This window comes from Nelumbo lutea, chromosome 2 (genome assembly GCF_056320005.1).
Source record: "Nelumbo lutea isolate HS-2025 chromosome 2, American lotus-T2T, whole genome shotgun sequence".
NCBI classification, from domain to species: domain Eukaryota; kingdom Viridiplantae; phylum Streptophyta; class Magnoliopsida; order Proteales; family Nelumbonaceae; genus Nelumbo; species Nelumbo lutea.
The window spans coordinates 33,906,116-33,932,390 of NC_142685.1; the positions used below are offsets into that span (position 1 = coordinate 33,906,116).

Here is a 26,275-nt window from a genome sequence, read left to right on the forward strand (position 1 = left end):
AATATGAACTATTTTCAATTGTTTAAAATCATTTATATTAAATATTTAGGTTAGGTTAGATGAAGATTGATGCAGATTCTCTAAGATTAATTGAGATCTAGATTCATTGAGATGAAGATTGAGAAATGAAAATTTGTAGTTTGATGCATTTAAGAGGGAAAATGATAGTTTGGTTACATTTAAGAGAAAATGAAAATTTGTGGATAATCACTTCTATTTTCTGCATTATTTAATTATTTATTTTTTGAATGGATGGAGAATGGGAGCTTCCCACTTCTCATGTTTTTCTAAAGAACTGTAATTGAAGGTATGACACCTATTTTAGAGTACCACATGTCTGAGTTCAAAATTTTAAATAGGGTTAAAAGAAATTTATGCATGAGGAGTGGGTTTTCTCTTTGAAAATTTGAAGAGCCCACTTTGAGATGCTTTTTCTAGAAAATGTAGGTTGCCACGTGTATGAAGGGGGGGGGGCTGTTGCTTGACCACATTCCTTTAACATAATATATTAGATTACATTAGATTTGAATGTGTACAATAAGTAATGTAAAAGTTAATATTTACAAAATTTATATTATAATGATAAACTTGAACCATATATTAATATATTATGATAATCTAAATATTAAATTATTCAATGTAACCAATAAAAATTATATAAATTTTAAATTATATATTATATTTATTGAAAATCAAGTTTTTAAAAAACATGCATATCAGTTTTAAGGGGGAGATTTAAAAAAAGAACAAGTTCCACGGGTGGGCCCTAGAATCAACCTTGGAACTGCCAAGGCGAGAGCTAACCCTATAACGGGATTTTACGGAATGGGTTTCAATTCCAAATACCTAGATCCGACCCCTAGGATAGGTTTAAGGTTATGCTACGGAAGCAAACCGAACCGATCCATGCTCGCCACTACAAGCCTTACATAGAGATACACCTTAGAAAGAGAAAATCAGTTACCCCATTGTAAGAAAATATGCTAAACATAGAGAACTAATCTCATCATGAATCTCATCTCCCAACCAGAGGCTTTAACCCCTTTTTTTATTTACATCCGTTACACAATGACCACATTCACATTTCCTCAAAATTAAAATGCACAGAGCAGCATGATTACATGGGGAAATTAGAATTCACACATTTTCTCAATTAAAAAGAGAACATCCTGACAGGCTACACTTCACCTAGAGTTTTACAGAGAAGAGCATTGTAGACATACAAATCGTCTGATTTTTTCAAATTTTCTTGCACATTGGCCAAACTAAGCTTTAATGTTGGTTTCAGGGTTCTAGTTAGCATCAACCAGCTAGCAGAGATATTCAAAGGAAGACTAATTGATTACATAACTATTACCAATATTTAACCCTAAAAAGGAAGAAAACTAAAGAGACAAGATCCTCTCCAAACTGCAACAATAATGCCGAATAGTCAAAAGAAGAAAAAAGAAAGGACTCCGATGCTAACTTGCACCAGACTGGTTGAGATGAGTGAAGTGCGCCTTGCCAGCATGAAAGATTCACCACCATTCCGTGGATGCAGATCACCACCACCATAAGGTCCCTTCCCTTTCTTTACTCTCTTCACATGCTGGGTTTGATTCAATCCGCCATGACTTAATTGGTTAGCTTCTCCATCTACTCTAGTCGTGGCATTTGAACCTGCAAATTAAAGTACTCGCACAGAAAGTAAATTAATAAGCATTTCTTTCCTGCATTGCTTAAAACAATGTTAATTGGGTCTAAATAAACTAAAGCTGCAAATAAGTAGAAAATCCTACGCCGAAGTTGCTCTCCTGGTAGAGGATATATCCTGAAGTCTTCATAGACGCTTGCGTAGGGACGAAGGTGGTTCCATGGGCAGAATTTGAAGAAGCTTGAAAGTATAAAATGAGAGAAACTTCATTTCTTTCTATTATTTCAAGAATAGAAACTAGAAAGGTTTAACTGGACAACACTTAGAAGTGGATCGTTTTCCTGTAGGGGGCCTTTGGCTGTATAAATAGAGACAGGGTGATATTTGGTATAATTGTGCTGCTTAATAGTTTTGCCACCACATAAGCATTTTGACTTTATCAGAGCAAAATCTGAGTTATATAAAGCTCACCTTTTCTTCTATATGGCATTCAATGGCACCTACATGCATTAAACGACAATAAACTATTGTAACATTGTACTTTGTGTCCAAATTATTTTCTCTTTTTGTGATTTCCAATGCTGCTTTAAATCAAGTAAAAATGCAACATTTATGCAAAACCAGAATACTAAAAAGGTGGTCTCAAGAAAAAAGGACCATGAAAAGAGTAACCCATCTCCATTTGTGGTCCAAAAGCTGTAAAAAAGCAAGGGACGCAAATGAGCAAAAGGAGGGAATTATTCGCATTTCGTAGAAAGTTCCATGTGTGACTTTCCTCTGTTAGATGTTAATTCAGCTTTCTCATTCTTATTCCAAAGAAGCTTGTCAGACAGGCAATTTGGATTGTGAATTGTGATCAATGTGAAAGTCTGAGATGTGAAAATGATAAAAATAAAAAATAAACAATCAGAAGAGATTAATTTGATGAAGGGTGACTGAGGCATCTTGGAACAATGGAATTCAAGCCCTCTATAGTAGTGGGGAGTAAGAAAGCAGATAAAGAGATCTTTCCCTGGTACAACAGGGCCAAACCTAAGAGAATAGGATGCCAACTCTAAGAGAATAGAATTCTCCTGGCAGCTTTTACAGTAATAAACACATTTACGACTTCTTCAGACAAGTCCAGCCGCTGGTTATGAAATGTAAGTACTAAACTCTGCAGTGAACCAATCAGATCGCTAGTCATTTAATTAGTATTTGGGTTGAAAAATGGAGACATGAATAAAGATGAGTCCCAAGTTCATCAATGCATAATGAATTCATGGGTCTAACTTCTAAGGAACCAAAATACAGCCATCATCAAGTTGATAGCTTATGTCAAATTCTTGCTTATAAACTTAATTATAATAGTGGATGTATGAAGCATATAGGTAAATTAGGTCCATATCCATAGCGAGTTCAACCCAGATAATAATAACCAACATATTCCTAAGTATATATGCATGGCTATAGAATTTCTCTTTGTTTCTTTTAATTAAGAGTACCAATGCTCAAATATATCATCACTGGTTCCAACAACTAAGTTCATTTTCCGTCAACCACACAGTGCTCAGAAGATCAATAACTAAGGCTCTCTTCAAAGGGATATTTGCCAAAGATTTTGGTTTGATTATAATCAACCATAAACGTACGATTCCATGGTATTAAAACTTGTTTGTGGTGATGGTACTCAAAAGCACGTAGCACTTAGGGCAGTACTCAAAACCTCAAAGGCTATGTATGTTTGATTTGGTAAAAAATAAGATGAAACAGATGGTTTTAGCAGATATTTCGTTTGCAGTGGTGTAAATGTATAGGAGTGTAGATGGACTGAGTGTTAATACTGATTTACTTTTGCTTTACATGAAGATAAAATGATGTGGTTCCCACTAAGGAAGTGGTGCAAATTTTGTATTAATTTTTCATATGCAAAATTTGCATTGTTAATGTAAGTTTTGCACCAGGAAAGAGTGCAAATCATAGTCACAAACATATGCAAAACTAAACTGGATATAAAATTTATATCGCAAACAAATGCAGTCTAAGGAACTTCACGACATTCCTTAACAGCATTCCCTCAGCCTTTTCTTTTTCTTAACCCCAAACTTTTCTCTAGGTGGAGCCTTTTGCTCCTCTCTTAATAATTTGTATCAAACCAATTGCAACTTATGGTTGTATATCTTGTATATCAAATCACCAAGATGGCAATGGAACGCATTTGGGGAGGATTTTGTAAATTCTACCCTCTCCACACATTTGAAGGTGGGACAGGACGATTAAGCAGTAAACAAACAAAATGACACGAACAGATATCAAATTTTCTAATTATTTGATTGAAGCATATAGGAATCACATAAACTATCAATTATCCTTTACATACTTAAGATTTAAAACATTATTAAATTCAACTCATAATTTACATAAATTCATATAACTTACAGTAATATACAGGCCAAGGTGGATCGGATTCACCCTAAGGTATAAACACACATACACACTCACAGAGAGATACACGCTGAGAGAGAGGACAGTCCTGTCATAGAATGATATGATGACGCATGAATATAGTCATGCATGAACCATTCCATTGTAGAAGAAGAATAAATGTTAGAAGTAAAAGTCATCAATCTTGGTGGGAGCCCACCATCACTTGGCTGCTCACTTTCTGCTAAGCAAAAGGCCTAGACAAATTTCTCTATCGTCAGTTTTATCAGTATAGGCCTGAATATCTCACATCATACCAGCTAAGCAATCCTTACAATGTAAGTGAAAGCTACAAAAGGTCCAGCCAAGACAAAACAAATTGAGAAGACAAGGCCTAAATGAAAGAATGGCCCCTCTCATTGCATAAAAAGGACACGGGGTAGGAATTCAAGCTCAGTTTGGAAGGAGTACAAATACAAATACGTTAGGTGTAAAATCATAAATATTTGTATGTGTACTCTTTCCAAACTGAGCCCAAATTTGCTACTACATAGTTCCGGCATTTTTTTGTGAAACCTTGATAAATCATGGAGACATGAAACAAGCCAGCAATTAAGCACTCCATATCTTCTACCCACAAATGTCCCCACGTTTATAGCCACAAGACACTACCATTGTGTATTGGAAACGTCTCCCAATTAAGGGTGAGTAAAAAAAAATTGGAAAATCAAACTGAAAAATTGGTTAACCGAATTGGTCAATTCGGTTTCGGTTCAATATTCTTAAAAAATCAAAAATTTCAGTTCAGTTTTGGTTAACCTTTAAAAAAACAACGATTAACCGAATTGACCAGTATATATATATATATATACAATAATATATTATATATTATATATTATCTTTTTTATTTTTTAAAATCGAATAAACCTAGCACTTGTCCGCCTTTTCCCCCTTTCCCAGCTTTCCCTTCTTCGAAACCTAAACCAATAAACCTAATAGGCTAACCCTTGGCCTTCTCACTCTCTTAGTCTCTCCTGTCTCTTCGTCTTCCCCAATCCCCAATCTTTCCTCTAGTGCCAGTCGTCCTCTGATTGATGACCTCTCCACTGCACCAACCATCAAGCACGTAGCAATGCCGGTCGTTGCCTCGCCGGCAAGCACCAAGCCAGCTTAGCCAGACCCAGCTACAGCAACCAACCAAGACGTCGGTCACCGCCTCAACTCCGCCAAGACCGCTACCTCTCAGGCTCTGTCTCTCTCTCTCTCATATCTCATCTCCGCAACTCCGCCACCTCTCAGGCTTTCACTTCAGGCGACAACAACCACCAACCAGTCCGACACCAGCAAATCATCGGCCACCACTTCGCCCTCGCTCCTCTACCATGTTTGTTCAGGTATTTTTTCCCTTTTTTTAATTTTGAGTGCATAAAAACATCAAAAAACCAAACAGCGGTTAACCAATCAACCGGTTACATTGTTTTGATTTCAATTCAGATTTTTAAAAAACCAATCAGGTTGGTTCGTTTCAAAAAAAAAATCCACAGTTCAGTTAATCGAACTGTGAGCACCCCTCCTCATAATGAATGATAAGGGAGATATTCCCAATTGATAACGACTCAATTGATAGGATCTCTACTCATTATAGCAATGTCCGAAGACCAAATTCTGCTGCCACGAGGGTTGGGGGGGTTTAGGGGATGGAAGACGGGGATGGACTATACCCATTGTGTAGCCCCATGTCGTAGGTAGAGGGATGTGGAAACAGTTTGTAGATAGAATATCCAAGTTCACAATTGAGGGAGTGCTCTATAACATTATTAATGGTTTTAGTTTTCAACTTTTAATTTGTCTTTTTAATTGTTATATCAGAAAAAAATTAAAAAACATGTTCTTGAACTGCATTTTTGTTTTTCTACCTAAAAATATTTATTTTTTGTTTTGAAAAGAAAATTAATTAATAAGTTTGTTCTGTATCAAAAAAAAAAAACCATTCATGTTCTTATAACCATCAAAAGGATGCATTTTAAAACAAAAATAAATTTTGTAGTAACTTATAAAACACGTTATTAAATAACTAGATGAAAACATGTTGTTTAAACCAAAAATTCAAAAACATGTTTTCTTATTTCAGTTTTGCAAACAAAAAACACAGATATAACCAAAACCATGTTCTCTTGTGTATTTTAGAAGCAAATTGTTTTCAGACTACCCAGATCGTTTTAATTTATTTTTGGAACTCAAAAAAAAAAAAAAGAAAAAAGAAAACAACTCATATGGTTTTAAGAACCTTGCTTCTGCTTCTGTCACTGCTTGTAACTCTAATTTCTGTTGCATCTTCCAAGTAAATAACATAGAGATAAGATTCTTCGTGTCTTTAATAAATAGATAAATCGGAGAAATCATCTACTTGACATATACATCACTGTAAGATTAACTAGCATCAGAAGAAATTAAACAAAATCAAAGAAGCAATTACGGAATAAACATGGGTATGGGATATGGATGTCTTGAATGCAGCAGATGAAGTTTAGCCGCGGCCACCGGCCGGTATGGAACGCCCTCTTTTCTTCTTGTGGCTTCTGAGCTTTCGGGCATGGAGAGAATGATGGACTGTAATTCTCTCTCTGTCGACAACTGCTTCATGGGGTTTCCCCTGTTGGAGAAAAAACCCAGAATCTCCATTTACTGGAATCAAGTCAGGTTCAAGTGAACTCAGAGAGAACCGAGAGGATGATAGCAGAATAATGAGTGTGATGGATGGTAACAGTTTCATGTTAAGCATCTTTCTTGGGCTAAGAAGATTCTCTGGAGATGGGAATAAGAGTTTGTGGCTGTAGACTACACATGAACAAACCTTTGATGAATCAGTTTAGATCAATTATGTGTGTGAACGAGTGCTTCTAATTATGGGGATAATGGAAATGACCGACTATTTTGTGGGAATAGAATGGGGCTAAGGAAACGGAGACATGAGATAGATAGGCTTCTTATCATATTTATAGGGTTGAGTTAAAGTTATACTTAATTGCAAGTCCAAATTGGCCATTAACCAAAATAAAATGTAAGGGCCAATGTTTGGGAACCGCTGTTGAACTGTTTGGCTTAGGAATCATTCTGTCAACCGTTTTTGTTTTACTCTAAATTTGATCCCTGACAAAAAACCATTGAATTGATCAATGATCTATTAACCCGAATGAAATGATTTATAAGTTCATCGTTGATCTGTCAACAGGGAGGTTTATTTGAAATTAGCATAACCTAATTTGGTTTCGTCTGGGGTTCTCAGGAAGGTTTATTTTGTTGATTTTAATATGGTATTATATTAAGAATGATTCCCATGTTGTTAGATTAAATGTGGTTTTTTTTCGTCCCTCTTTGGGTTCTTTGTGGATTTCAAAATATAACTTTCGACCTTGAACAGTTTTGGGTTAGTAGGTGAGTATATGGGATTAGAGGGGTTTATGTAATCGAAGTATCAAAGCCTCTCCAAAGTTTCCAAAATCCATGCCTGGTAGGCGAGTGTCCCTTTTTAATTAATTTATCAGAGATTTTCTTTTTTCCTTTTTTAGGGACGGTCACTAGTAAAATGACAAAAGTATTTCCCAATGAGAAGCAATCAAGGCATTTTTAGGTCAGTTAAGTTTTAAGAGAAATGGGTATAAAAAAGAAAATAAAGGGAGTTTAATGGGATATTTTGTTAATTTAATGCCTTCTATCATCTGACTTAACAGGCCATGGAGGTATTTGTAGCAATGTAAAAATTCAAGGGACACCTTCGTCACAAATGAAAATACAAGGGGAAATTGTCATTGACCCCATAGTACAATGGGAGTTCTTTGTAATTTAAAAGGCAAAGTGGAGAAAGGACACTGAAGCAAAAACGTAAATCAGTGATAAAGTGAGATCTTCCGGTTGATACGTTTAACATCATTCAAGTCTTAACATGATTCGTAAATATAAACATGAACCAATCAAAAAGGTAAATATACATATGACGTTTTTAATGTAATTGACCCATAATAAGATTTAATGTATCACAAATATTCATTTCTTTAGGATAATAAAACTTAAAAATAAAATATTAACCATTACCGTACCGCTTTTGCTACAATATGGTATTGGCCACGGACTGAAATCCAAAGATTTGCAGCATTCAATATATTGTTGTGGCATCACTTTAAACAGATGAAATTAGGTCTAAAATGGGGCCACAACAATACATCAAAGGCCGTGATTCACGGCTAAAAAGATGTAGCCAAAGTGAAATCAGAGATGGGATGAAGTGGATGATGAACTGCACTTGATAGCTGTATTAGGGACAACTATTTTATGAATAATAATGCGCCACATCAGCCATTTATGCAAATTGAGATATTGAGTGGCTTTGGGCATATTCAAAGCAACCCCACCATAGCCATCAAGTGCTTGTAGGATGTAACATGTATGTGAAGTTTCACACAACCAACCCAAAGAGAAGAAGCTAAATTGGTCATGGTCCAGGGGCCCAAATCTCTGATCTAATCTGGTAGTATCTCTCCATCGTTTGTTTGTTTGTTTAAGCGCGTGGATTTTATTGCCCATTTTTTAATTTTCCTAGAGCGTGACCACCTAATGACTAGCTAAGAAGCTTTTCTGGGAGAAATATTTCTTGAGTGCTTTTCTCCTTGAGCCAAAGACCCTGAACCCAATTGTTATCAGGTTCAAAGGAAGCCAGTTGCGTCAAAATGTCAAACAGATGGCATACGTAAGATGGACAGACAGATGCCACCCACCAGACGCTTGCCCACTCAGGCCACCTTCCAAAAGAATGAGATTGGTATAAATAGAAAATGGATTAAGATATGTAGTAAAAGACCAACAAGAATTCTTTTAAGGTCCAAAGTTCCGGCTATGGTTCTTGACTGAAAGTTATTTCTTTGCACAAAGAAAAGCAGATCCTGATAAACCAAACTCAAAAAGAGACGACCAAATTGGCAATTGAAGACACAACACCAGTGACTTTTTTGTCTGTGAGACTGTAACATAGACGCTTGTAAATCTAATCAAGTATATAATAAAATATTAATTTTTAATACCTTTTCATTTATAATTTTTTTATTAATTTATTCATAATTGAATCAAGTCGATCGGTACTTAGAATATGTCACGCCATTGTGGTTCATTGGTAAAATCTTGAGCTGACTAGCATTCTTAAGAATGCGATTTCAATCTGAGACTGAGAGAGAGGACACTTGTTCATGGCACCCTCTTGATTAAAAGCATGCATATACTGACACCGTCCATTGCCTCAATTATAAACATGACTTGAATTCAAAGGCAATCCAATCGACTAACATAGGATGCCAGATTGAGTAAAAGTTATTAAAAGACCTGTATCTACTATCAACTATCAAGCGAACTCATACAACCCAGCTTTTCTAATCAAGTATTCTTGCGGTCTTGACGTCGTCAAGCTAGGGCTTAACCATCTTCTCTGTCTCCGGCCAGAAATCTGTACATTCTACCATTGACCTCTATAGTACTACAACCAGCAACTTTACTAATCCCTGCTTCTTTCATCATTCTTCTCCAATTATCTGCTTCTTTCCATCTACCATGCAATGCAAACATGTTAGAGAGCATCATGTACTCTCCATCGCTCAGACAACCGGCCTTGTCGATGATATGCTTTGATACAGTTTCTGCCAATTCAGCATCCCCATGAACCAGACAAGAGCTAAGCAAAGCGCCTAACACAGTTGCACCAGGTTCAAACGGCATGGCTTTCATGAAACTGTATGCAAGGTCAAGGAGACCAGCTCGACCCAGAAGATCAACCATACACGCATAATGTTCCATCTTGGGCAGGACCCCAAAGTCCTCCATTGACTCAAATATCTGGTAGCCCTCCTCAACCAAACCTGCATGACTACACGCACTTAGAAGGGCAACAAAAGTGATATCATCAGGCCTTATGTGTCTGTCTTTCATATCATCGAATAGTCTTAGAGCAGCTTGGCCATAACCATGAAGTGCAAGTCCAGAGATCATGGCATTCCAACAGTATATGTCCCACTCCCTCATTTGAGACTTGAAGAACACTTCTAAGGCTCTCTCTATGCTCCCACACTTGGAATACATGTCTATCAGAGCGGTCACCACATGGGCATCTGGTTCTAGAATCATGGCATGGGCGTGTATCTTTAAACCTGTCTCCAGTGATCCCAAATGAGCACAAGCAGATAGCACAATCTTCAAAGTTAGATGATTAGGAACAATATTACCAGTCTTCATACTGTTAAACATATCAACAGCATCAGCATAACGTTGAGACTGCAGGTAACCGCTTATCATTGTGTTCCATGAAACAACACTTCTTTCCTGCATTTCATCAAACAACTTGCGAGCCAACTCCATGTCACCGGCCTTGGTACATGCTAAGATCACCGAGTTCCAAGAGACAACATCTTTAGTAGGAACTGCTTCAAACATACGCCTTGTACATTCAACATTTCCCATACTCGCATAGCCAGAGATCATGATATTGAACGACAACTGGTCTCTGCAGGGCATCAAATGATATAATTCCTCAGCATTGTCCATCTGACCACAGGAAGCATAACACCGAAGCATGGAATTCCAAGCAACAATGTCTTTCCACTGTATATTATCAAACACTGTCCTCGAACTCTCCACATAGCCAAGGTTAGAATACATATTGAGCAGAGCAGTTTGGACAAAAACATGTATCGAGAAGCCTGTCTTTACTGTTTGGCCATGGAGCGCCAAGCCCAATTGGGGAGAACAAAGGTTTCCAGCTGCTTTAAGCAGCAGAGGGAACGTAAAATTGTCACCCGACAAAACAGTCTCCTGCATCTTTGTATACGATAGGACTGCCCCCGCCAGTTTTCCCTCTATTACCTGGTGCTTAATGACTCTGTTCCATTCGCGTAAGCTGGTTGCGGGCGGCGAGCTATGTGGCGGTGACAGAATGCAACTCATTGGACAAAGCACAAGAGCCATTCCGTCACAGTTCACACAAACTGATTGACCCAGTTCAATTACTGGACAACCAAAATGACTCGCGAGAGAAGTCCAAGATCATAAAGCAATGCTAGAGCGAGCAGCTTAGCTTAAAAAGAGCACCGCACATCCACATCCACATCCACTGCTCATTTATCCCCCCCCCCCTCTCTATTTAAGCCATAGAAAAGATGAAAAATATAGAGTAAACATAAAAATTGGCACAACAAATGAGAAAACTGGAAACGTCCGGAATCTCAAAATCTGATTGAACAACAATGATGACAACAAATGGACCATATTGTTCACCATGAGCATCTCGGGGCATAATTAGCCGCACCCGAGAGCAAAATATCCATGGCGGCATTTTTTGTCTAAATACTGATTCAATAAAACACACTAATGACCTCGGAAAATATACAACTCAATAAAATTATCTGTTTACTTATCACAAATTGTAGTAACATAAGTTGCTCGCCTCAAAGAGGGGGGTAAAAGGTGGAAAGACAAAAACCAAGAGAAAAAGAAACATGAATGTTTGTTTTCCCTGGTTACACGAGTTGAAAAGGAAAAAAAACTACCTCCTAAGAATGGGTTTGGCTCGATCAGGAAAGCAGGTTCTGGCAAGCTTGGATCTCAGCTCCTTGCACGCTCAACACCGTCTTCCCTGAAGGGTCAGAACTGACGCTATTCATAGCAGCATTGAAGATGAGTTCCCGGAAATAGGAATCCTCCACTTTCTTCAGAGCCTCCATGATTACCTTGAAATCTATAGCCCCAGACAAAACTAATTTAGCCATAACATCTCCAAAGTAGCTTGGTGCTTTGGGTAGATCAATTGCAATGTCATCCAACATTGATGCATAGAGAAGACAGCCAGTCCCAATGTCTCTAGCCGAAAGAAGCTTCTTGGCAAATAAGAACTCAAGGAGCTTCACAGCTAAATCTGGGCAAGGGGTCTTCCTGTCCAGGGACCGGGAGATTGATTCCTTGACAACCTCTGGATAGTACCCAGGGTCTTTCAGCTCCTCCACACACCTCAGTGCTTCTTCTAAGTCACGTATCTCAAAGTACTCATCCAAAAGAGAGATTGTTTTCTTCTGAAGATCAGCTGAGTTTGATCTTGTAACAGAAGCAGCTGGCCGTTCAGGAACAGGAAGGGTAGGTGATGCTGAAACTACAGGCCTTGCAGCTACAGAGTCTGTGGCTGAAACTAGATTGGATGGACGTGCAAAAGAAGCACTACCTTGCAATAATGCACTATTCTTACCAGTCATCAGACCACCACTACCCTGCGGCAACAGCTTTGAGTTGAGGGACATTGATTTGCTGATGAGGGGAGATTGGATGCGTCCAGCAGGCTGCATAGCATCTCCCTTTGGCATTGATCTGTTACGAGGAACCTCCCAATTATCATTCTCAAGCCCTGGCATACCTGGCATCTTCCTGGTTCCAGGCATTCCAGGCATCATTCCCCCAGAGCCAGGTCGGAAGCCTCCAGGGCCAACACCTCCTAAAGCACCAGTACTACGTCCATTTCTCATGGTTGCAGTGGCACCAGGGCGCAGCCCAAGATTCTTCTCTGCCTCTGAATGGATCTCATTAATGGTCTTGGCCTTCACCTGAAAATGAGAAACAGGTTAGTTTGAAAATTGATGGCAACCAAGTGGTTCAAATAAAACATATTTGGGTTTATGAACTTGAGAATATACACACCTCTTCACGCCTTGGAACCCAATTATTGGCCCGCAGATCCAGAACATCACGAATCATGAACCTCAGCCGTGGTGCCAACTGTGGATTTGTTGTTAGCTCCTTCAATTTGTTGAAGTACATATCAATGATATGGCGGGATCTCTGGCTTTCACCCAGCTGCTTACCAATGGTATTGAAGAAATGGCAAATAGCCTCAACATTCTCCTCGTCTGGGCAAGTCTTACCATCATGTCCCAAAAGCTCCTGTTTCAAAAGCAACAGAGTTGGTCAACTCCAAGGCAGCCAAAACATCTTACAATATCCAAAAATGGTAAAATGATGTTCAAAAAAGAACCTGAACAATGTGATGAACAATTTTTTCAGTCACCATCTTCTGCTTCAGAAGTTCACCAATAAGTCGGATATTTCCAAGGGTACGCAACTTCACCATTCTTTCTTTATCCCTGCGTTCCAACTCTTGCTCAGGGGCAGTCATCTGCCTAATTTCTGTCCTAAGATTGTCAGCACCTTCAAACGCCTCTTGGCAATTATTTAAGAGAATACGCTTGAACGTAATTTCTTTCCCACCAGGTTCTTCAGAAGGGAATGGTGGAAGCTTTTCATTCAGATCAGAACAAAGAAGAGCATACATAGGACAGAAGGTGGGTTCCAGCACAGCCTTATCAAATATCAAAGAAATGACGCCCTGCAAAGCAAGCAAACGCCTAATTTCCATTAGAAGCTAGAAAGAAAAGCCCTCTATAGAAGGTATGCAATATCAGTAAGAAATGGGAACCTTTAAGATATCTGGAGTTGTGATTCCAGAGTCAATAAGCTGGCCCTTGAGAACATCAAACTTCTCTGGTGTCAGTTTATTCAGTATGCTGCAAACAAAAATAAGGAATAATTTCATTGTCATAAAAAGAAAGATAAGTTGACAGGGATAAGTAGCAACAATAGTGGATTAATAGTAATTCAAACAAATAAATTACATTATTAATTAAGAACCCAAGTTTGATTTGGTGGGCCACCATTAATTATACAGATTACAACACAGCAGAAGAAATGTCCAGATAAGTAGAAAAACTGACAACATTACCCTTTCACAGTCTTCAAGACACGTTCTTTCTCAGAGAGGTTCCCTCTACGAGCTGACCATGGCACCTCAGCCTTGATAAGAGCAGGAACAGGTCCCGCCTGATTCAAGTAAGAACAGACAAAGCTCAAAACTAATGCCATACAGCATTCAAGACAACCAAAAGCACATCATCACACTAGAAAATAAAACAGAATAAGACAATCTATATAAACAGCATAAAGAAAAGCAACCAAATTAATTGAAACAGTAAACAATGCCAAATGTTTAAATAAGCATCACACTAGGGAAACCAGAATATAAATTTAGCTTAAAACATTAATTGGAAATAGAAATCATATTTTATCAAACATAGAACTATGAAACTACTATATGCAACCCATATAACCTCCAAAAGATTACCAAAGCAATGGAGACGTTAAAGCAAAGCATTGAAGATAAAATCAAGAAATTGTGAACAAAGAGAAAGTAACACCCTAAACCAACAAAATTAAATTAAGCAGGGGTAGAAAACAACCAAAAATCTATGGAGGAAGAAATAGGAAAAAACTGGAAATTTCATTTGTGGGACAGAGGAATTTAGCTAGGCTCACAACCTCACCCTCCTCCATGGAAAATTTAAACAGCTGTGTAGTTGTACCAAGCCACTTCATCTCCTACTAAAAATGAATATCTTCACCATCCAAGCATAAGAGTATTTTTTTATCAGTGATCAAATAGCAATGATAAAAATAATCAAACAACAATGATCAAAACTTATTCAAGATTGGAAGTATGAGAAACCCTGCATCCAGAGAACAAAACACAGTATGCCAGACAAATGATGAGATAAAAAAAAAAAAGTACAGCAAGAGAATAAAGAAAATAGGGTACACAAACATGCATAGCCTCCTAGATATACTACCTGCCCCTCCGCCAGCACACATAAAAATCAATAATTCCCTACCCTCCCCTTGCAAGAGAATCAGTTAAAGCATCGACTGCCCAAAGAAACCATCTGAACAGGCTGTGCTAATCCAATATGCCAGAGATTTAGCCTCTTTAATAAGAAATCTGAGAAGATATGCACAGTTGCACTTAGTGGATATCTGTGCACCCACATGGTAAACTCCTAAAATCAAGCCAACCTGAATAGGCCAGCTTTTATAGTGTAAGAAATTCAAACCCAACAGAGTTCCGTACCCCAACCATCAAACAAAATCACATCACTAACTGGAGCCTCTGAATCTTGGATCCCCAGTCTTCTTTGGTTAGCACAACCAGCCACCACTCTGCCCCCTTTAATTCATCCCTTGCAGACATAGAATTAGCCACTCTTACTGTCACCAAATTGAGAATGATGTAGACTTCTATGTTTATTTATTGTGGATGATTCTTGCTGTTGCCTTACTTATTTGCTTGAATATTTGTTATCTAGGCTTAGTTTGGGAAGAGTACAAATACAAATACATACAGTATGAATACAATGTTTATAAATACCATATACAAGGTTTTTACTGAATATATTTATATTTGCACTCTTCCCAAATTGAGCCCTAAAAGGGCATGATTTTATTATACATATCTTCGCTATTTTGTCGTGATGGGATATTCATCAAAAACATTATGTATGTGCATCTTTCTATGCAAAGTTTATTAACTATTGGCTTTCAATCAGTATTTTATAATAAAATAAAAAATATGACACATGTGAACACAAAACATTTCTAAGTAATTATCCAACTATTTTATCAAATATAACTGGCAGCTAAGTGCCACCCGTGCAGTTTACCTATCTCACCTTGTTGCCTTGACAGCAGACCATTTATTTTGGCATAATCTTTTCTCACACCATACAGCTTCAAAGCATCAGCTTGTAGTGTCCAGGGAATAAATCTAGTTGGTCTAAGCAGTCGAAACAGTTGAAGAAAGTCTCACTAGTAAGTTTCTAGTCTTCAGAAAATTAACTTTGAAGTTGTATTAGTTTTCTGTAAGCCTGAGTTTGGAATCAGAAGTCTTTACATTGGTAGCATTAAAATGGCGAGGATGTAATGCACCTGAATGTTTGCAATTGAAATAGTTCCAAGAATATTTTGCCCATTGTTGTCGGGATACATTAGAAAGTATAAAGCAATGTTTTAAAACACAGAGGCGTGACACAAGGCATTCCACTACCTAGAGGCATGAGGCATAGTTCAAAACATAAGAGGCGCAAGCCTCCCAAACACAAGGAGGTGTAAGCCTCCTTAAGAGGAGGGGGGGTCAAGAAGAAGGAAGAGGAAGGGGAGGAGGAAGAAGAAGACAGGGAGATCTCATTTTTTTTCTTTATTTAAACAAAAAAACTTTATATTAGGAAGAATAAAGATTCACAGCACTAGTGGGGGGGAGGGGTCTTGTCAAAGTAACATCTGCTACATATGAATAAAGATACACTTCCCAATTTTTAGCCTGAACTTACCATAATTAACATCTGCTACATATGAATTTCATCTTTTCAAACAGAAAGTCCCCAAGTAAGAGATAATGATTCTTTTGTTTTTGCAAATAATATACATTCTTAACCTCTCAATATAAACTGAAATCATCAATTTCCTATTTCCAACTTCCATGTACATATTTCCATGCAAAACCAACTTTATCACAACCCTGAAATTCAATTTACAAAGAAAATGGACAAAATCACATAATTGCATAATAAGCAATTAATTCCTGGACATTAAACAAATTTTTCAATTTATTTTGTCTTCTGTATATGGGAAGTTCTAAATTTAGGGATTAATGGCTCAATTTTCCAGTCCAAGATTAAGAAACAGAACATAAAAAGGATTTTTTTTGTATTTTTTTTCCTGCTGCAAGACCATCATCCTCATCCTATAGGCCATCCAGAACCAAAATGAAGGAAGACAGGTATCATGCACATGCTAGGAAGAACTCCTTCCAAAAAACAGCCAAGGAACAGCATCATGAAACATTTACCCTCAAATCAGTTCAGTGTGAAAAAGTCAACAAAATTTCTAATTCTCCAGTACAAATTTCTTTGCTGATAGGTCACCAGCTAGTTCATTCCCAAAAGAAAAACAATTAGCATGTATGTACAAAGGGAGCATAAACCACATGGCTCAACAGAAACCATCCAAAGAAAACAATCCTAATATAACTATCTGCAATCATACATATGTAGCCGATCATTGATAACCACCAAAACCAATTTTTTGATAGATATAACAACCAATACCAATTTGCCCACTAAAATCAATTCCACTGCAAACAAAAACTCTAGCTAATTGTGAATAAAATATCTCTAAAACAACAAAAATATCATTTAATGAATAATTTTATACACAAATGGATAAGAAACTAGAGACAAGTTCACACACTAATGAACAAAAAAGCACTCCGTTAATATAAGAAACCAAGTTTCACATAAATCAGTCATTAGGTGGTGAAAAACTCAATACCCCTTGGTTGGTTGAAAGCTGAGTCCTTGCAAACTGAGTGTTTAGTTGATCTTGGCGATTATATTGATCCTGCTGTCTTGACTCTACCCGACTTACATGCTCTTTATTGTCTCGAAGAGTTTCCCAGGATCTCTCTTCTCCAGCGCTAGGCAATTGTGCTGATCGGCCACGCCAGTCACGGTTGTCTGGCTCAGAATAACGACTTTGGGACTGAGGTTGCACCTAGAGAAAACAGAAAAAAAAAAAAGCAACACAAATTTTTGACTGAAAACAACAAAAGTAAATCCCTACTCAAAATAATTAAAAGCCTTTCAAACTGCCACAGTCATTTAGCTGCTGCAAAATGATCAACAAAAATAAACAAACTCACATTAGTATCTCCACGAATCCAGTTCTGATCTTCACCCAAAAACTCAGCATCAATATCTTGTTTGATTTTTAAGACATCTTCAGGGACATCAACAACCTGAAAGTCAGAATAACAAAAGAAGAATAAGATGATAATACTACAAAGATCTTGGATCAATATAAGAATTGCATAGTCAATCATTGTATTCCAAGAAGAAAAATTCAACTGTAATGCAAATATAATTGAGAAAACTGACACGTAGATGACATAAAAATGAGGGGAAGCAAGCATGGAATTATATCAAGTAAAATGGTCTATTTCCCACTGCCACAAGAATCCCACCCTATTTGTTTGTATCCATATCCTGCATAATTTTGTGGTCTGTGAACTGTAGACATGGGCATGAACTCTCTACATCAAGATAGTCTCCTTCAACTATGCTTTTGTATGTCTTCTTAAATCTAGTTGAAAAATCTATGAAAAATCTACAAACATGAGCAGTGACCTATAAAGATTTAGACTTGATGACAACCACTCAATCTGTTTAGTGAACCAACCCCATGGCTCACTATTATTACTTTCTACGAGGTATTACATATAGCAAACTGACCATTTATTCTAGGATATAAATAACACTGCTTTTCTAATCCTTTTGCCATTGCATGGTGCACCTGAGTAGCTCAACCTGTCACATTCTATAAGACAGACAAAACAAAAAAACAAAAAACCTAGATTCTTTGAAGAGAAAGGAGAAAGAAATTAGAGCTCCCTTTATATCTCCAAAATACCCATGATAGACAAGTGCAAATGCTGGACACCACAATGAGGTACAGTCTGTGCTAAAAAAGGAAAGTGCTCCCCTACCTCTTATTTCTCCTTCAATGTCATTTTTCATTGTAGAAGAGGGAAAATACTTCCACATGCAATGAGGTCCAGTCTATGATAAAAGGAAAGTGATTCACACCAGTCACCACCTCCTCTTCATCCTTTAATTTTTGTTTCATTGATGCTATTATAGCATTTCTTTTACTACAGAAGAGAGTGCAGATCCTACTCAACATGTCCAAATGCTGGCACATGTACACAGCATGCCCAGTCAACAGGAGACCCTTATATAGAAGGCATGTTCTACAAGTCATAGTTTTACTTAAAATCCCACAAATTATTTTCCATGCTTTAACAATTATATCAAGGAAAGGGTTTAAAATATCGATAAAATCATGCTTTTCAAACAGTGGTTTTTTATTTCAGTCTGATAATTGACGGTTAGTCTACATAGGATAACTACTAACACCTAAAACTATCAAAACCTCCAACCTCTCAATATTTATCATATCCAAGGCCTTCAATAACAACATGATATATGTTTCAATACTTTGAACCTTGATTGGGGATGGAAGAAGAAAGTGGTATTATCCCTATTGGGTAATCAGTGTTGGTAAACTTAGCAGCATGCATGGACTCAAGAAGAGTACTAGAACAATTACCTCTCTAAGCTGTAACAACTGATCTCGAGTGTAACAAACACGCTCACGACCCTCAAACCGTGAGTCACCAATCTATAACAAAAAAAATATATAAGAGAGTCAAATAACCTCCAATTTTTACTTATAAGTTTAAGCATTCCAAATAATTTTATGTCAAAGGCAAACATAAAAGATAAGGAAAAACTCAAGGAAAACCAAAAAATACAAATATAAGTATGCATAGCAATTGTGCTCTTATTCTAATGTAAGAGAATAATGTTACCTATCAAAAAATGTAAGAGAATAATTTTTAAGGACAATCTAAAGAAAATATTGATACCATCTCCAAGTAAAGTGAATTGGTACAAAAAGGAATATAATGCATAGCACTTGCATGTTGATTTGACTTCTTTTCACAGTCTCCAAAGATTTCCTCCCACTTTTGGGTTTTGAGAAAGCAATTCTAAATACTACAAAACGACTGGATCATCTACCAACAGTTCAATCAGCAGGTAACTCCCCATCCACGTCTGCATTATGTATTTACTTACCAACGTTTCCGTCTCCTTTCCAGTCTACTGTTTTAGTATCGTGGTGTATGTAGGTTCTTTATGGACACCTCAGTACTCACCAGATGCCCACCTAAAGCCTACAAATTGCTGTTTGTCCATATTTACAGCAAGAACGCATCCTTAAGCGCCCCACCAAGAATTAGGACATAAATCCAGATAACCGGACTTGTAATCATTGTCCAAATTGCTGCTCTACAAATTGGAAAACATAAAAACACGAAAAAAAAAACTGAACTCTTTCCAGCATAGAAGCTTCATCTTTACTTTCATAGATTTAAGAAAGAAAAAGACATAAAGAAATTTTCGATTATTTAAGAGTCAAATCTCAGTAAAGAGCATACGCATCAGCAATCTTCCCACCGTCTAAAAAGAATAAAGTCGTATTGCAGTAACATCTGCATCATGCTGAAATAATATTGATAATAGATAAACCACTCTAAACAAATCGTCCAACCTCATAACAGAAGACGACTCAAAACAAACAAAATCGAAAAAAAAAAAAGATTGAATCTTTAAATCGAAAAAGGGCCGAATCTTTAGAATCCTTAGCTCAATACCGTACTTAATCAACATAAAGATTAAACAAAAACCACGTAGAAGGCAAAGCAGAGCAAGCAAACCCTAGATCCGTACGCCAAGCTAGGGTTTTTTAAAATATTTCGAAAGCGGACCTTGATGGACGAAGTGGGATGGGCACCGCCATGGGGACGTAGGAACTGGAGATCGGAGGAAGACGAAGTCGAGATCACCGAAGAACCACCAACACCGCCAGCGCCGGAATTGCCAAAAGCAGAGTCGAAGCGAGGGGCTAGGATTCTGCTGCCTCGGTTGCCTCCACCACCAGGCCTCAAGCTAATGACCGTCTGATCTGCCTGCTGCATAACTCACTCTTTCACTCTGGGTCTGGTGAATCGCCGCCGTCCGACCAAAGGGAACGACGCTATGGAGAATATATGTATATTTATACAAATAACCGACGACGAGAGACGCCGACGCCGAATCGCAGTGGCGAGATGGAAATTTTGTTTAAAGAAAGATAGGAGAGAGAGAGAAAGAATGATGGGAATTTTAATGAGAGAGAGGTGTTGCGTCTCTGTCTCTATCTCTCTACCTCTCTTCGCTGCAGCAAAGAGAAAAGAAAGGGGGGAGGGGGGGAAGAGAGGTGAGGCTGAGAGAGAAAAACCCTTTTTATGTCTTTGATGGATCGACTGCTCCTTCGGTGACTGTATAATTTCTGTTTTTATACTTTCTTTTTTCGATTATTATCGTCAGCCTCCCAAATTTGTAATTACTTCCCTGTCAATAATATCCTGCCATCTCTCAAATTCCTAATTCCTACGTCTCTGTCCCGGTTTTTCTCACCGATCCTGCCGCTCGTGGTTGGCGGTGCAACCCGGCCGGGTTAGGTGGATCAAGCTGCTCACCACTTACTCGACCTGGTTGATTCACCTCAAGCTAAGCTTTAGTGAAGTTAAGTACAGCTAATCAAATTGAGTTTGAGTTTCGCAATACCTGATTCAAGTGGCTCAGAATTCTAATCGAGTTTATAATAAATATTAATTTTTCAATAATATTTTTATTTATACTTAATAAATAAATAAATTTACAATCAAAATTCGTAATTTATTTTTATTTATAATTGGCTCAAATCGAACTAAGCACGAGTAGTAGCTCGATAGTATTGATCGACTCAAATCGATTTTGAATAAAAAACGACCAAGCTCGAGTCAAGTTTTGAGTTCCAAGTTTTTAAGTTTTTGAGTTAAGTCAAGCTCGAATGACGCAAGTAGAAGTGTAAATCGGGTCGGCTATGAGTACGGTATGGTATATGGGCTATATCAGGCTCAGTATGGAGGTCCGTGCCATACTGGGTTGGGGGTTTGAGGCCCACAAACCGATACGGCATGGCATGACAGCCGCCCATGGCCCGCATATCGGCATGGTCAAGCTCATAGCTCGGCCCAGCATGGCCCATATATATATATTATAAAATATAATTATACAATATTATATAAATTAACCCTCAAAATTTTCACTAAAAATGGTGGCACAGCCCATAACGACCCGCAAGCCAACACGGCATGGCCCGCACAAAATGCAGGCCGCCCACGGGCTGTGCCATACCAGCCCGATACAGCCCACTTTACACCTCTAAACGCAACACTCAACTCGACTAAACTCGACTAAACTCGATAACATCTTACCCCCAACCTCAAATTTTGATGTTAGGCTCGGATTGGTTGTTACTTCTTAGTCTAAAATGTTGATAGATAAATAAATACATAAATACAATTTCTTTTGAAGCCATATATAAATATATATGCATACTTAGATTAATTAATAGATATATAGTTGCACATATACACGAATACTACACTACATGCATACAAGTTGTTATGTACATAAATAAATGTATAGTATTTTTACAAAAAAAAATATATATGCAGCTAAGTTATGCTTGGAGGTTCATACTTTTCAATCTTAAACCTAACTAAACTTTAACAAGACCCAATCCAAGTTAAAGCCCTATTCATACAAATGATCATTGTGATGCTAAAACTAGGTTTCTATGAGGTAGCAAGAGCATTTTGAGCTACTTGGGGCTAGAGGTGTAAAATGGGAAGTGCTGGGACAGCACAGCCCATACAAAATGCAGGCCGGGCTGTTTCTCCCTCCCTTAGAATATTTTAGGGGGGCGACCTGGCATGGCCCATAGCCCAAGCCCGTATAGGCCTGTGTCAGGCTGAGCCTTAGGTCAAGTCAGGTTGCGGATCAGGTCAAAGTTATTTATTTAAAAATTAAAAAAAAAAATTGACTTTATATGAACTTTGATGTATACAATTGCTTATATATACAATAATTAAATAAAATAGTATAATAAAATAAAAAAAAATCATTTATTTTATTAATATAGTATATATTATAAATAATTATATATAGGTCATGTTGGATAGCACGACATGACAATGCTAGTCTGACCCATTAATCTAAAACCCCAAACCCAACAGGGCCCATGGCCAATACAAATTGTGCCAAACCATGCTGAGCCACGAACAACATAGCGTGGTTTACACCTACTTGGGGGCCGATCCTACCTGCACCTCCGATTTAATAATAAATTTGGATTTGGTTCAGGTTGAGTATTTAGGTATGTGAATATAAGTTAATGATTTTTTTTATAAAACAGAGAATAAAATTAAAACCTATGTTGCCAATGACCCTGCGAATGAGATTGCCCAGCGCCCCTTCAATATGGAGGTGTAACATCAAAATTATATAATGGACCTATATGCACCCAGCTTTGTCCTCGGTAATGTATATATCAAATTTAATTATATCATGTTGATATTTGCCTTAGTTTCACCTCTAGATATAAATGGTAAATCCTTTGGTAATGATGTTAAACCTTAATCAAAAGGTCCATCTTATTGGCTAGCATTGTAGAGATTGGTAGAGAAATGGTGTTGATCATCCTTTCTCGCCTGAAATTTTACATGAGATTGCTGCTATTCTGACTCACAGAGAGCCTATAGGTAGACCATAAGGAGATCGGCTTCAGTCGGTGCAAGACCCATTTGAATAGTGTTCGAATGGTCTTTACAGCCTTGCATCGGGAATATTTCTGCACTTTTATGCTTTATTTCATGGAAAAATATTCCCAATGCAAGGTTATGATGGCTGTTCGAACAGGCTTTGCATTGACTGAACCCGGTTTCTACCATAAAGTATCACACATTGCAAGAGAATTACAAAATGGAGATAAAGCAGGATGCACGTGAGGTCCATTTACCATGAAAATAATGTAGTTACATGGATTTGATCTCATGCCTCCACATGTGGAGGGATGCCAAATGACCATCCAAGTTATTGGGTCATTGGAAAATTTCACTGTTAAAACAACCTATTGGATTGCTATAAATCTCCTACATGAAAATCATATGACTTCAAAAGACATAAGGAAAATCTATTAAGACAACCTATTGGATTGGATTGTTGAAAATCATATTCACAAACCCGCTAAAATGAAAATATTCCGAGTCTTTCTTCCCTAATTGGGGGTTTTAGATTAACCCTGAGTGCCAACGTTGTGAAGGAGATATAGAAGTCTTATTTATGTCTATACATCACTATTATAAAAAAAATAAAAGTATGAACCCATAGTGTAGAACTTTTATCGACCAGAATGCCCATATTTTATTTTTGAATTTGGTCCATTATTTCTATTTGCCAAAGCAAAAATTGTAATTTGAACTAACTCTATACATGGGTTGGGCCATGCCTTGCTTATTTATTATCAAAATACATTTGAGCCCGAGCTCAAGCCTGGCCCTACTATAAAGCTCAAAGTTAGGGCGTGAGCCTAAAGCCCAATCTATAGCTATGAAGTGGAAAAAAGATTTCTTTTGTTTTTTTTATTCAATAAATATTAAATGACCTTAAAACCCCAAAATGTTGAAAGATCTCACTATGGCTTGAGAAAAGAGAAGAAGAACAATGAAGAAAATACATATAAAAAAACATGTTTTAGTGTATAAAATATTACTCGGCTTGGGCTCGATTCTGGTTGGGCTTTTTTGAGAAAGCCTGAGCGCAGCCCGAAAAAAAGTTGGGCCTAGTGTTTTAGGCCCAAGCCTGAACCCTCAATCCTGAAATAATGTCCAAGCTTAACAAAGAACATGTTGAGTTGGAGTGGCCCCTTAGGCTACTCGGCCCATGAACAAGTCTAATTTGAAGTACTATTTTTCATCTCATTTAGTTTCACCTCATTAAGTCTTGTATTTGAGGTATTATCTCCTATTGTCTTTCATTAAATAATTTTTTTGACTAAAATGCCCTTATTTTTAAATTTAGTAACCCTTTTTTGGGAAAGCAAAAAATATAATTTTGAATACTACTTTTTCACCTCATTCAATTCCCTCTCATTAAGGTAGGGAAACCTTTCCTTTCTTTTCCCTACTTTTTCCTTCAAACCAAACACAGCCTAAGTGTTCTATTTAAGGTATTAACTTCAATTTCTCTCGTCAAATCTATATTTAAGCTATTTTTTCGCCAATAAATTCCTTAAATTAAATTTATATCCAATACATTTAATAATATAAAACCCAAAATTTTTAAAAATGATGAGAAAAGGAAAAAATATTCTTTTGTCTCGGTGATGAATACGCAATTCAAGTATCCAAGTGAAATGGATCAACCCATGATGTCATAGTTAAATAATAAACATTTTAAAATAGAGATTATAAATAAAAAATAATTACAAAAAAATAAAAATTAAAGAAAAATTGAGCACATCTCTAATATTTTTTATTAATCATATTAAAGGAAAATATGTGGAACAAATAATAATTCTTTTATTGATTTTTAAAATGAAATATAAAATTTAAAGTTAACCCAAAAATTAAATTGTTTTTAGTAATTAAGGAAAATTTTGGTAAGAAATCTAAGGTCTCAATGGTACCTATAATAGTAGTATAGATATGGATGTGTTCAATTTTTATACATTTTTATATTTATTTGTGTACAAAAATAATTCTGATTTATCACACTTGTTTTTTGTTTAATATGATGAATACACAATATTAGACATGTGCACAAATGATTTCTACAAAATTTATGCATTTTTTGATATTTTTGTGCTTTTATATATTTTTAATATTCTTTTTAATTATAACACAAAGGTTGACACATTTGACCCAAAAGTTGAACTATTGACACCACCAAATAGGAAAACAATTTAATTTTTGCTTGATTTTAAAATTTTTATCTCATTTTTATTGTCAATAAAAATAATTATTGTTTACCACACATATTTTCTTTAACTTGGTTAATATAAAATATTAAAAACGTACCTAATTTTTCTACATCTTTTGTAGTTTGATATATTTATTTATTTAAAAAAAAAATTATTTAACTATGATATCATTGATAAACTGATTTGATTTAGATGTTTGAATTTCTTAGTCACCATCAAGATGGAAGAATGGCTTTGTTTTTGAGTCGGTTTTAGAAACATGGGTTTTATATTGTCAAAAGTATTGTACATATATCTAATTAGTAAATTATCAGTGAAAAAATAATCTAAATATAGGATTTAATTAGAGAGAATGGGAGTTAACACCTTAAATATAATACTTCATGAGAGGGATTAAATGAGGTGAAAAGTGATAATTGAAATTACATTTTTCAGCCCTCACAATTAGAAGTAGAATACATTCATAAATAAGGGTGTTTTAGTTAAGAAAAATCCCACACCCTTATTCATAATTTTAATAATAATATAGATATATTCCAATAATTTTAAATTTGAAGGAAAGTTTTTATTGTACCATGATAATTATGTCCTTTTGTATAAAATAATGCTAAAATGGAATTGATCTCAAGCCTAAAGAAAGGAGAATATTTGGGAAGAGAAAGTTGAAAGTTGGGTTAGGGTGGGGAATTCAACAGTCCCTATTGGGTTAGGGTTAGAGATGTAATATGGGCCATGCTGGCTTTTGCGAGCCACCCACACTGTGATTGGCCTTTCTAGGGGTGCTCACGGTTCAATTAACTGAACCATGAGCATTTTTCTAAAACCGAACTGGTCCTATCAGTTTTTACATTTCCCTGAATTGTTACC

The 26,275-nt window shown here is 36.7% G+C and overlaps 2 protein-coding genes, 1 long non-coding RNA gene and 1 other non-coding gene across 4 annotated transcripts; all 4 read right to left on the reverse strand.

Annotated features, from left to right (window-relative positions):
• Positions 1-1,119: 1,119 nt before the first annotated feature.
• On the reverse strand, positions 1,120-2,001 carry LOC148869749 (uncharacterized). Its single transcript, XR_016107848.1, has 2 exons — positions 1,782-2,001; positions 1,120-1,662 (listed from the first exon to the last, which is right to left on the reverse strand). It is a non-coding gene; the product is annotated as an uncharacterized LOC148869749 (long non-coding RNA).
• A 7,498-nt stretch (positions 2,002-9,499) lies between these two features.
• LOC148869750 (pentatricopeptide repeat-containing protein At5g08305-like) lies at positions 9,500-10,894 on the reverse strand. Its single transcript, XM_088969935.1, has one exon. It carries the CDS (start codon positions 10,892-10,894, stop codon positions 9,500-9,502), a length of 1,395 nt encoding a protein of 464 aa, XP_088826061.1.
• A 378-nt stretch (positions 10,895-11,272) lies between these two features.
• On the reverse strand, positions 11,273-20,961 carry LOC148869751 (eukaryotic translation initiation factor-like). Its single transcript, XM_088969811.1, has 9 exons — positions 20,328-20,961; positions 19,106-19,177; positions 17,640-17,735; positions 17,270-17,491; positions 13,836-13,933; positions 13,533-13,620; positions 13,092-13,442; positions 12,758-13,000; positions 11,273-12,663 (listed from the first exon to the last, which is right to left on the reverse strand). The coding sequence occupies exons 1-9, from the start codon at positions 20,535-20,537 to the stop codon at positions 11,647-11,649; spliced, it is 2,397 nt and encodes a 798-aa protein (XP_088825937.1). The 5' UTR covers positions 20,538-20,961; the 3' UTR covers positions 11,273-11,646.
• On the reverse strand, positions 19,677-19,781 carry LOC148869752 (small nucleolar RNA snoR103). The gene has a single exon (XR_016108394.1). It is a non-coding gene; the product is annotated as a small nucleolar RNA snoR103 (small nucleolar RNA).
• Positions 20,962-26,275: the final 5,314 nt, after the last annotated feature.